At 36.0% G+C, this 12,547-nt stretch overlaps 2 protein-coding genes across 2 annotated transcripts; one reads left to right on the top strand and one right to left on the bottom strand.

Moving 5' to 3' along the window:
• The first annotated feature begins 1,744 nt into the window (after positions 1 to 1,744).
• LOC107773954 (NDR1/HIN1-like protein 13) lies at positions 1,745 to 4,254 on the top strand. Its single transcript, XM_075229841.1, has 2 exons — positions 1,745 to 2,185; positions 3,426 to 4,254. Exons 1-2 carry the CDS (start codon positions 1,876 to 1,878, stop codon positions 4,019 to 4,021), a joined length of 906 nt encoding a protein of 301 aa, XP_075085942.1. The 5' UTR covers positions 1,745 to 1,875; the 3' UTR covers positions 4,022 to 4,254.
• A 289-nt stretch (positions 4,255 to 4,543) lies between these two features.
• Positions 4,544 to 11,295, bottom strand: LOC107773953 (receptor-like protein 4). The gene is made up of 9 exons (XM_075229840.1): positions 11,077 to 11,295; positions 8,344 to 9,402; positions 8,021 to 8,168; positions 6,996 to 7,067; positions 6,721 to 6,792; positions 6,256 to 6,327; positions 6,098 to 6,175; positions 5,269 to 5,450; positions 4,544 to 5,138 (listed from the first exon to the last, which is right to left on the bottom strand). Exons 1-9 carry the CDS (start codon positions 11,147 to 11,149, stop codon positions 4,993 to 4,995), a joined length of 1,902 nt encoding a protein of 633 aa, XP_075085941.1. The 5' UTR covers positions 11,150 to 11,295; the 3' UTR covers positions 4,544 to 4,992.
• Between the last annotated feature and the right edge of the window lie 1,252 nt (positions 11,296 to 12,547).

Here is a 12,547-nt window from a genome sequence, read left to right as displayed (position 1 = left end):
TCTCTTTACTGCATAATGTCGTTATTATTTTATTATAATTTTGGGATAACTTATTCCCTATCAGACGACCCATTATAATAACGAAAAATCCCAAATAAAAGTTTAAGCACAATACTAATAAATACTCCCTACATTACTTGCAGAGATTAAGAATATAAATCAGATTTGCCTTTTGTGAGCATCTAAAAGGATCTTCTCAATCATTTTTCAAGATAAACCGCAAAATTAATTTGCCTATGAATTTTTGGTCGAGTACTTTGGTGAGGTATAAAGTTCTTACCTTTTTATTGTACAGCATTAATCAAAGATAAATGTTAATAATTGCACTTGCACGCTTTCACCATATATATATCTACACCCTCAGATAATAGGCATTATTATATTATTACCAAAACTTTTTCTGTAGTACAGTACCTATGGTCAAGGAAAAAAAAAGGCAAGGGCACATATAACCATTCTCAGGGATGCTATTTAGAAATTAGCCAGCGTTTATTTTGTTCTGAAATTTTAAATTAAAAATCTTAACTTCAGGACAATTCAGGAGACTTTTATCCTGAAAAATTGAACTGAAAAAGTAAAATTCAGAAAGTATTAGCTAATTCCTAAATAGCAACTCTTTAGAGCGGCTAAATGGTGTCATTTCTACTATTTAAAAAAAAAAGATATAGCAGTATCCTAATTTGGACTTCTACATAATAAAACCTTAATTTGTGATAACACAAATATAAAAAGAGAGAATGAAGTGGATTTTTAGAAAGAGTATGTTGTTCTGGTTCTGGACATGAAAATATTGAAGTATTCCCTTTGTTTGAATGTATGCGGCGTCCTTTTGATTTGGAGTGTCAAATGTCTTAATTTTCATGTAAATTTAAATATATATTTTTTAATTTTTTTGAAATAAAATTTAAATATTTAAATACTATATAAAAAACAGATCATACTTTCTCCGTCTTAAAAACTATTATCGAATGATGTCAAATATATGACACGGCGAGAGGAGTATTTCTTTATCACCTATAATCGTCGGTTGGCATAAGTAATTCTAGGATTAATTATCCCGAAATTAATTATTTCGGGATTGTTATACCATTCTTTCATAGGGATAAAAATAATATTATAATTTCGGAATAATTAATTCTGGGAATTATATCGCGATTTTATCCCAATCAAATACAGAATAAACTTATCTTAAATTTAATTCTATTATTAATTATCTCTTGTCTCTCGTACCAAACGAGCCATAAATACACAAACTATGAGTTGTCTACCTCTTAACTTTGTATTCTTATGCCCAGTGATAACTTTGTATTCTTATGTCCAGGGATAAAAATAATACTATAATCCCGAAATAATTTAACCTTATACTTAAGTATCCCTTATCCCTGATATCAAACGGCATATTATACTGCGCCACCTCTTGACTTCGTATTCTTATGCCCAGTGATAAGTACGAAAGAATCAGACTTTTATATAGGTAATGACAAAGGGAAAAAAAAAAAGAATATCAATGATGAAAATCTTCCCCATTTTTCTCTTTTTGTATGTAGAAGTGACTGGTCAAAATCAAAAATCACAAACAGGAAAAGTAATTGTTGTCCCAAGATTAAGAAGTAAGCATACAAATGCTGAGAGTAACGTATACTAAAAAGCAATTAAGATTACTTGCCTTCTTTGCTTTGACAAATTCTGATTCTTTGCCTTTCTACCAATCCTTCTTTAGACAATTTCACAACAATATTGATAACAATAACTTTGTCTTTGTTCTCAAACTTCATCTTCTCTAGTCTCTGCTCTAATAAGATCATCCACCGGATCCACTGGTGGTACTACAGGAGCAATTCTAGGACGCCCTCGTCTTTTAGTTTCTAGTTCATAATGTATCGTCAACGTGAGACCAACCCGTATTTTCTTCCACCAAATATTCCTCCCCTTGAACATGCACCACAACATCCTCATTTCTCTCCGATTCCTCCGGAGATGCCTAATGCAAGAGATCAAACACATGGCTCTGACTCTCATTTTCCAAATCCAACATTGCCAGTGCCAACACGACAGCAACCACAGCAACATTCAGGACCACAACCCTATTCTGGTGACTCTCATTTACCAACACCAGTACCGCCACCACGACAACAACCACATTCAGGATCTCGGCCACATAGCCAACATCATCGTCATTCTTCAGGTGAGTCCAATGTTGTCAAAGGCTCGTATAAAGCATAGGCGGATCCAAAATTTAAATTTTATGGGTTCAGTATTTAAGGTTTTTAACATTAAACTCATCATATTTTTAAAGTTATGTGTCATATTCACTATTTCTTACGATTTTAGTAAATTTTTATACATAAATTCATGTCCCTACTTGAAAATTATGGATTCAGTTAAATCCGTAGTTATAATGCTAGATAACGCCCTCGCACAAAGCGCGTTTAGTTGGCACTTTAGTTTAGGCGTCAAGGTGCTAAAGCATCGTATCTTCACTGATGGACTCCAAATTTAAGATAACACTAGATAAAATATGGGTGAAAAAGTGATATATTAGTTGTTAAGAAAATGATTTTTTTACTGATTAAGAATAAGAACTTAAAGATTTAATATAGGTTGCCAGCCATTTAGAGTTTGCCATTCTTTTGTCCAAATAATTATTGATCGTAATTGTAGTTACATTTTCTTGTATTACATTTTTATTTTTGCTCTTTTCTATTGACGTTTTTCTTGTAGAAATGTCACCAGGTAGCCACTCTAAAGGGTTGTTATTTAGGAATTAACTAGAGCGTCCTGAATTTCAATTTTTTAGCTCAATTTTTCAAGACAAAAATATCCTGAGTTGTCCTGAAGTTGAGATTTTTAGTTTAAAATTTCATGACAAAATAAATAACAATAACAACAACAACAACAACCCAGTATAATCTCACTAGTGGGGTCTGGGGAGGGTAGTATGTACGCAGACCTTACCTCTACCCTGGGGTAAAGAGACTGTTTCCAATAGACCCTCAGCATCCTTCCCTCCAAGAACTCCCCACCTTGCTCTTGGAGTGACTCGAACTCACAACCTCTTGGTTGGAAGTGGAGGGTGCTTACCATCAGAACAACCCACATTAATCTCTAAATAATATCCCTAAAAATGGCTATCTATGCAACTACCCAGTTTTTCTTCATTAAAGCCCACACATTAACTGATGTTTTGCACTTTAAAGGCCCAACAATCTTTGACACATGCACTTTTGCTTTTGACTACAGTCAAACCTCTCTATAACAGTTTTATTTGTTCCGAATTTTTTGGGGATGTTATAACGAAGTGCTGTTATAGAGAACATATATTATAACATAGTATGAAAATTGGTTCCATAAAGAACTTGTTTTTATAGTGAATGATTGTTACATAGCGATGTTATTACAGAGAGATCTGACCGTAATTTATTCAGGTCTGGTGCAAGTACCTACAAGGCGTAAAACTCAGCCATTTGCATGGCTAGTGGCAGGTTTTTGTGCACTTTTTTGGGTCATGGTAATAGTAGCTGGCCTAGCAATCCTCATCATCTATCTTGTCTTCCGCCCAAGAAATCCAAAGTTTGACATTACAAGTGCCACACTCAATGCAGCCTATCTTGACATGGGCTACCTCCTCAATGCAGATGTTACTATACTTGCAAACTTCACAAATCCAAACAAAAGAGGGAGAGTAGATTTCCATTATGCGATCTTGGATCTGTATCATGGTGGTAATCTTTTAGCTTCTAGTTACATGGACCCTTTTTCGACGATGAGCCACGAGTCGAGGTTTCAAGATGTTCATTTGGTGAGTAGCCAGGTTAGGCTACCTTTAGAACATAGCCAACAATTGAAGAAGGAAGTGGAGAGTGGAAGAGTGAAGTTTGAGGTGAAGGGATTGTTTAGAGCAAGGTCTAATTTAGGAAGTTTTCTTCAATATTCTTATTGGTTGTATAGCCAATGTACTATTGTGGTAACTAGCCCTCCAACTGGTGTCTTGATTGGCAGGAAGTGCGTCACAAAGCGCTAAGGGCTCGTTTGGTACGAGAGATAAGGGATAATTAATCCTGAGATTAAATTTAAGATGAGTTTATCTCGTGTTTTGGTTGGGATAAGATCGTGGTATAACTAATCCCGTCCCAGGATTGTAGTGTTTTTTTATCTCTATGGTAGGGTGGGATAACTAATTCCGAGATAATTAATCATGGGATAACTTGTTTCCCAACCAAACGACCCCTAAGAGTAAAGAGAGTATTTTGACTTCATGGAGTGTCTTCAGTTATTAACAGTGTTGCTCTTTCAGTCATGTTTTGATTTTTCAACTTTTTTTGTGGAAAAAGAAATGATGTTTAACATGTGATTTGGAACATTAATTACCTATTTTTCTTCTTTGTATTTGTATTTTGTTCAATACTGTTAGAGATTGTTGAATCATTTCATCCACAACACACTTAACTTAATTGGAGTAGTAAAGATTTAAGAGTCAATATTGGCATACAAACTAAATTTACATAGTTTTTGCCAGAAAAAATCTTAAGAACGTAAAGTAAAATTAGCAGGATAAAATTGCATTTCAATTATATTTCAGTAATACACAGTTTGTATGCTACAAATATGTAACCAAAACTGATTAAGAATGCATGTAATATATATCATTCTGTCTATTCCTCCCAAGTTATCTGCAAGCATTTGACACTGAAGTACATCTATGGCATTTGAACTACTTCCTTTATATAACTATTATACACATCTTCTAGTCACAAAACAGACTTCTTGTAGCATTGCATCTGGCAATATTGTCACTAAGCACCACCGGTGGAGTTACATGGCCGGGAGGGGGTTCAATTGAACTCCATTCATCGAAAAATTATACTGCACAAATAGGTTGTAAATAATTCTTTTTGATGTGTGTATAGATTGTTGAATTCCCTTGACACAAGGGAAATTTTTAGTGTAGCGGCAAAGGTGGCTCAAAAATTGTGTTAGGTAGCAGATTCGAACTCAGGTAAGCAAAGGCGGTCCATTCTCAGCAGCTGTCCGAGTATGTTCAGGATGACCATGGTGTCTTGTTTCATGATGACCATGGTGTCTTGTCATTTGAATATGATTAAAATGTGTTCTTTTCTTTGCATATGGAGCATCTCTCGCTGTGTAAAAGGAAAAAACACAGTGAGTGATTCATCTATGAGAAAGCACAATACAAAGAAAAAGATCTGATAGACTCGTCTAAGATCATTGTTTAAAGATACATGGCATATGTGAAATGAAAAATCTTACCAGCAATTCTTTGAGCGCGGAGGATATTCTGTCGCCTTTTCCACCAACATATCATGCAGATGGCGATAACTATAACAGCCGCGCATGCCCCTAAGCCAATGCCAATTTTGGCACCTAGAGTAAGATGCGGTCCACATGTCGGTAGTCCAGGAATACCACAAAGGCCTGCATTATCAGTAAAACTGAAAGCATCCACAGTAAGTAATAGCACCAATGAACAAAAATTTCACAGTTTGTTTTTCTGATCCTCAAGTAAATACAGCCATGAATTGTCATGTTAGTTTCAGCACATGCACCGAAGGTTTAATTCGCATCTCTACCTAGAGATGTACATAATCCTGACTGCAGTTATTACCTTACTTCCAAAGCTGAGATTAAGGAGATTGATATCAGTATATGCTAGTGGTGATTTGTCTGAACCAAGAAAATTGTTCAGACATCGGACTCCTGAGACGGATTTAAGTGGAGCGACATATATTCATATAGTCGACCCCAACTTGCTTTGGATTGAGGTAGACAAGTATCAAAAGCAGTATTGTCAAACAATTGATAACAGCCTGTGCACAACACGTTCCTAAGGAAAACAGCCAAATGTTAACACCCACACAAAATGGTGGTGAGGAAACCTTCATTCGCCGAGTCCTCTAAAAATTGAATGATGACCCTAAGCAGTATGTATTTTTGGCAACAAAAAGTTGGACAAACGAAAAACTACTTTAAATTAATAATAGTAAACAACTCCATGTACTATAACTTATGTTGCAATTTCTGAAGTATGATTCACTAAGAACAAGTCTTGTGCCAATAATGCGCAATTAGGGGAACATACTTGAAGGTAGCTCTGTGCAAGAGCCTTCCACCTAATGCTGTAGGAATTTTTCCAGAGAGCAAGTTGCCATTGAGATTCCTGTAATTAACCAATTAGTAACTAAAAGCTCGTTATTGACCAGTCTCATGTCCTTAACTAAGCTCATTGAAGTAACTTACAGTGTCTGTAATGAGGTCAACTGCCCAAGGCTTTCAGGTATCGACCCGTTGAAGAAATTGTACGAAAAATCCCTGTTGTGCAACTTTTGTTAGGTCATCACCAAGTGAAGATTTTTAATCACAGAAATAACCAAGGAACAGTATGCACATCCACTATCCCCCACGTACAAAAATGAAAATCACGAGCCCCCAACTGTTCTATTATAATATTCAAGGAGGAAATGAGATAGTATCGGGAATTCTTCATTCCCTTTTGTCAAGCTAAAATTATAATTTTCCAAAACCTAGGACGCTTTTCGAGGAGATTGGGAGAGGATTATAGCAAGGATATATTGTATGTCTAATATAATCAGAAAGTAGTTGGAAAAGCGTTATGTTTCCATCTTTCATAATCTATAATTCTGGCAGCAAAGAAATCTGAAACGAGTACGGAAAAGCACATAAGTCTCTGTAAGCTGTACTCACAATTTCTCCAGACTAGTTATTGTTCCAAGTGCTGAGGGAATAGGCCCCTGAATGCTGTTTCCACTCAGATTTCTATGAATTGCACACAAACAAATATAAGTCAGAAGATCATATTTGAGACGTCGGACGCTGCATATATACATGATGGAAGATCGCTAAGATTCATATTTATCATCAACTCCATTTAAAGTGGTAGAAGATCTTTGGCAGAAACATATCTTTCGTCCAAATAGTATATTGCCAGGAAAGCAGAACTCCCATATGTTTATACTTACATGCTCTGGAGATGGCGCAATCGAGAAACATCATCTGGTAAGAAACCATGTAAACCTTGGTCGTCCAGGCCACTGACCTTACAGGAAAAACAGTTTGAAAAAAGAAGAGTTATTTAAGTAGCAACGACATTCAAGGGATTTACATTGGGTAAAAGAAGACCACGTTAAGATACCAGAAACTTCATGAATATGGTCAAAAGCCAAGATTTAAGAAAGATAAATTGAGGGCACATATTAAGACAAAAGAGTAATAGCATGGAAGTGGAAAATATGTTCTCCAATAAAAAATCATTTTTCACAAGCTGAAATGAGCCAATCAAGCTTGTAAAAATATGCATTAGCACAGCGAGTAAGACACGATGTTTCAGAATTTTGCAAGCTGACTGCAACAAACACATGCAGCTCTTCCAATACATTCTTAAACAAAAGCCCGAAAGTACAGAAACAGATGCACACTAAAGCAGGAAAGTTGTCCCTGAAAATTTTGAATAACTAGGACATACAATATAAAGGAGTCTTGATAAAGCAAACATAATTGTGTGGTAATAGTGGGGACCAACAAAGATCAACAATTATAAAAAGGGCAGCCCGATGCACAAAGCATCCTGCGTGGGGTATGGAGAAGGGTAGCACCCTAAGGGGTGTGATGGCTTAAAAATATTTTTGTTACTCAAAAAGCTAATTATTTTTGTGTGTGCGATTTATTTACAGAAAAGATACGTAATTACATACATACAAAGAGGATGATAAACACTTCTCTATCTGCATTTTTCTTTTCTTTTGACTCCAATTAACGCAAATAAATTTAAGTCGACCTTGCATTTTTAACTAGTCCAAAAACCTGTCCAGTAAAACTTCTACATTTACGTGGGGAACATCAATAGAAGGAATATATGCCAGCGAAAGAGTGTTATATTTACAAATGTCTGTGTGCGCACGCGTCAAGTGTGTGTGTGTGTGCGCGCGCGCATGTCTCTCTGGAAAGAAAGGAACTTCTCTATCTAAGCTCAGGGTCAAGAACATACAGCCCATCGATGACCCATGTATTGCTAGTTCTATCGAACTGACAATCTACTCCACTCCATGGATGTTGTTGCGGAAAACATGGATCACCGTTCCACCCAAAACGAAGAGGAAGTCCAAGTGCAAGTTTCAGTGACTGCAAAGCCTTCACTGAAAAAGAAAAGAAAAGAAGTAAAATGAGAAAGTCACAAGCTGGACTAAGGAAAATATAAAGTGTATTCTGATATGAGAAACGTGTACAAACTTTTTATTTAGTCGTTTCTTTCCCAGTTTAAAGTCAGAAAACAAGCATTCAAGAAGTATAAGTGAAACATCTAGGTTTTACCTTCCTCTGGTGATGTTCTAGATTCAGCGGTTATAACCTCAAAAATCTCAATGGCATTAATGATGGCATGAGTTCCATTTGTGGGATGCAATGTGATAGTTAAAGTCCTGCCACTGACCGGAACGGTTGTGTTCAGTACGACAGCGCTGTTAATACCCCCGGCCATTCTCACAATGTCAACATCTTGAAATACAGTGTCTCCATTTATCGAGATGTCAACGACCCTCTGTCCCACATCTGTAACTGAAGGATCAATTTCTGCAAAGTGTAACCAGACGGAGTAGTTTTTGTTGGGGTCAACGTCTGTCGTGTATGTTAAATCTGGCTCATTGTCAGTACTAACAAGAGCAGTTTGGTAAAGAGCTTGTGGATAGAAGTTTGGCGCTACGGAAGCTGATTTTATGATGCTTTTAGTAGATATGGGCTTATCAGAATTCTGACCAAAGGTCATGATTGTACTCCAGAACCGATCACCACCCCAACGATCCCCATTGTAGTCAATGTCAAATTTTGAATTATGATCTCCACAGCTCAGTCTTTCGTTAGTTCTGAAGATTTTCCCTCGACCAAATCCAGGACCGGAATAGTATGCTTTGTCATCGACTTGGAGAATCTCAATCGCAAGTATAGCAGGATCTCCGTGACCCGTGCTGTGGAAGCAAAATGATGCAGTACCATTCTCAAGAAATACAAGAGTTTCAACAAATGCTCGTTCGTCGTCGTGATTACTCCAACCAGACGGCAAAGAATAAACCAAGGTCCCTTCAACAGAAACATCAAATAGAGGTTCGTTATCGAAACTTGGTTCTGCAACCAATCCAAAGTAGATCCTAACTGAATAGCGGCCGTAGGGCACGTTATTGATATTGTAACAATTTTCAGGACCCTCTGATAGAGGGAAATACCGTAAGGTATCGAGTGGAGGCGTGATGAAACTTGGGCGGGTTGCATTCTTAGCTATGCCGCCTGTATATCCGAAATCCTTATGCCAAAGGGTACTTGTAGGGGCAGTACGAACATCATTTCGAGCTCCACCGCTTATTCGCATTACATATGGTGCTGCAGTGAATAAACAAGATAGATAGTAAACAAAAGTGCAACTTGAAAGAGCCTAATCAATAATAAAGGAGCAGCCCTTATATTCTCATGTAACAGCACTGGCAATCAAGAGAACGGCAAAACAAGTGCAGTTATAACGGAAGCAAGAGAACCTCTTATAACGTATTATTCACTAATGTTACACCAATTTAATGCACCAAAAAACTTCATATGAGAAAAGCAAAGCTAGAGCTGCTCAATAAGAATGTGAAGACATCCCACTTATTTCTTTCCTCTTTAACACAAGATTCAAGATATTTCATCGACTTATGGAATGAAGAGATGAGAATCTTTGCGAATATACAAGATTATAGCAGCATGCTTGATCATCCATTCGAGCTAGACATGATGATTTTTCATCATTATGACTCTGCCAGCAGAGACGTATCCAGAATTTAAAATTTATTGGTTCAAAGTTTAAGGTTCTTAGCATTGAACTCATTGTATCTTTAATGTTATGGGTTCATCTACTGTTTGTTGCAATTTTAGTGAATTTTTATACATCATTTTATGCTCCACATTGTAAGCATTAGGTTCAAATGAACCCGGTGGCAATACTCTACATCAGCCTCTGTCTACCGCCCAATCAACTCCAATCCACTTAATCCCTCTTTCGTGGCTATATATATCTTTCTGTCCAAGGAATGGAAGTGGATTCTTGGGAAATGTTGAATCTAACATGGGCTTCTTCACAAGAAGAACTTCTCTGACTCTGCAAAATCATACTCAGACCCACTCACACTGCAATAGCCTCCCCTCGACTGAAAAATCGTCAGGGAAAAGGCAACCTAAAAAATATAAGAATCTTGCACTAGCTCAATAGATTTAAAAAGTTTACCCCTTTTCACTTTCTTGCATTTTATCCACGCCTAAATACAGACTACTTTAACTACCTTTAAGGATCACAATAGCCTAAATAGGAAAACAGCTCAGAAATCATTCAACAATCTTAAAAAAAACAAGTATATAAAATGGAAAAGGGGAAGAAAAGCACCTCTAGCTGTATTCAGGAAATTAGAACTACATTCATCTACTAAAAATATCAAATTCAAAGCGAGTCCATTCCAAAATCAAAAAGGATTTAAGCTATATACACTCAAAAGATTATTCACGCTATCACGTTAAACTATACTAGCAAGTCAATTACCTTTTTTCCATATTAGCAATTACTAATGTTTTCCATAGAATTACTTGCGATTACTTTTTATAAGTGACCTGATTGTATAAATATCTTTTGATTGTATAAATATCTTTTGCTTCATCAGTTCATAGAATTTAAACAACAACAACCAAAAAAAAAAAAAAAAATAGTGTAACGTTTGGGAGGGTGGAGTGTACCTAGACCTTAACCCCATGTTAGAAAGGTAAAGAGGTTGTTTCCGATAGATCCCGTCTCTGTTCATAGAATTTAAACTCAATCCAAATAATAGACACCACAAGGACCATGACTATATCAAACAACATAATCATAGAATTAACCACAAACAGTAAATTACTTGCAAAGTTAACATTAGTCAATCAAACTAAAACAAATTGAATATCCAAACACAATTACAACTACATAATATAGAAACCATTTAAAGCCCTTCATCAAATTCACATTGTATAAAAGGAAAAAGCATATAGAGGGCTGACCAGGGCGAGAAATGGCAAGCTTGAGAACCAAGCAAAAGTTAAAGAAGAAAAACAAAAGTTGGAGTTTGAGCATTTTGTGACCAAATGCTGCTCTGAATTTTCTTCAGTTTGCTTTATAAGTTGATTCTTCTTCTTCTTCTCCAAAAACTCATTGCATAATTTCCTTTTACAATTGTGGGAACCAACCACCATATTGTAATTGTAATCTAAGAGAGAGAGAGAAAGGGAATGTAGACTTTGTATAGAGTATTGATTGGGACGTGCACTGTACAGGTAAGGAAGTTGAGACAGAGTACATGTTCCTTGATTATTAGTAGTTCTTTTTTCTTTTTTTTGTTTTTTAATTTGAAATATGAAGAGGCAGTGTTCAGATGCTTGTGAGGCCTACTGCTTCCCCTGTACCCTTGCCTAATAAACTGCCACGTGGCTTCGTCGAAGAACTTGACATACAAATTGATTTGTAGATTTATAGCCTGTTTGGCCCGGCTTCAAAAATCAACTTATTTTGAAGGAAAAAAAAAATTCAAAAGTGTTTTTTTTCTCAAAAGTACTTTTGGTGAGATGCAGTTTGTGTTTGGCTAATTAATTTGAAAAACACTTATGAGCAGCAACTAGAGTTTGGTCAAACTTTTAAACAGTGCTTCTAAGTGTATTTTTCTCAAAAAATACTTTTCAAAAAAATGCTTTAGGGAGAAGCTATAATTTTCTGCTTCTCCAAAATTGCTTCTGCTTTTATTCAAAAACACTTTTTTTTTCTTTTAAAAGCTTGGCCAAAATACTTTAACTTTGAAAAAAAAAAAAAAAAAAAAGTGCTTTTGGATTTGGAGAAAGCTTGGCTAAACAGGCTATTAGTACAACTACCGCAGCAACAACAACAACAAGGAATCCAATATGATCTCATACATAGGTTTTTGCGAGGGTAGTGTGTACACATACCTTATTCATATCTTGTGAAGGAAGAGAGATTGTTTCCGATAGACCATCGGTTCAGAAAAAGCGTAGTCACAACATTGTTGAAAAAAATACAGCAATGAAGAAATCATGAAAAAGAAGCAATAACAGCACTAGCAATATAATAAAATAACCAAGGCAAAAGAAATAATCGGTAAAAATAAAAAACTAAGTATAAGAAAGTACGAGAAGAATATCTGACATCATAAGCAGAGGCGGAGCCAGGATTTCAACCTTATAGGTTCTGAATTTTGGGATCACGACTTCAAGTATTAATGACTAGGTTCTAAATTTAATATTTATACATATTTCATGAATTCAAATCATCAAATACACTATTTGAGCAAAAGCTATTGGGTTCGACCAAACTCATCTCCTGACCATAAGTGCGGAAAAGATATACACTAGACTACTTACTAGCCTTCTACTCTAGTTCTCGACATCCACACTCTTTTACAAGAAAAGGAGTTATAGTATCTCAGACTACAAAACAAAAACAAAAAAGAGGTAAATGCTATCA

This window comes from Nicotiana tabacum, chromosome 14 (assembly GCF_000715075.1).
Source record: "Nicotiana tabacum cultivar K326 chromosome 14, ASM71507v2, whole genome shotgun sequence".
In the NCBI taxonomy this organism is placed as follows: domain Eukaryota; kingdom Viridiplantae; phylum Streptophyta; class Magnoliopsida; order Solanales; family Solanaceae; genus Nicotiana; species Nicotiana tabacum.
Note: the sequence above shows the minus strand (reverse complement) of the source record. Positions and strands in the feature narration are given on the sequence as shown.

Bases quoted from the DNA above. Each gene is read 5' to 3' on its own strand.
- LOC107773954 (XM_075229841.1), top strand. From the start codon at position 1,876: ATGTATCGTCAACGTGAGACCAACCCGTATTTTCTTCCACCAAATATT. The intron at 2,186-3,425 runs GTGAGTCCAATG...TAATTTATTCAG, and splicing joins ACATCATCGTCATTCTTCAG to GTCTGGTGCAAGTACCTACA.
- LOC107773953 (XM_075229840.1), bottom strand. From the start codon at position 11,149: ATGCTCAAACTCCAACTTTTGTTTTTCTTCTTTAACTTTTGCTTGGTT. The intron at 6,328-6,720 runs GTGAGTACAGCT...GTTGCACAACAG, and splicing joins ATAACTAGTCTGGAGAAATT to GGATTTTTCGTACAATTTCT. The intron at 5,451-6,097 runs GTATGTTCCCCT...GGATGCTTTCAG, and splicing joins TTGCACAGAGCTACCTTCAA to TTTTACTGATAATGCAGGCC.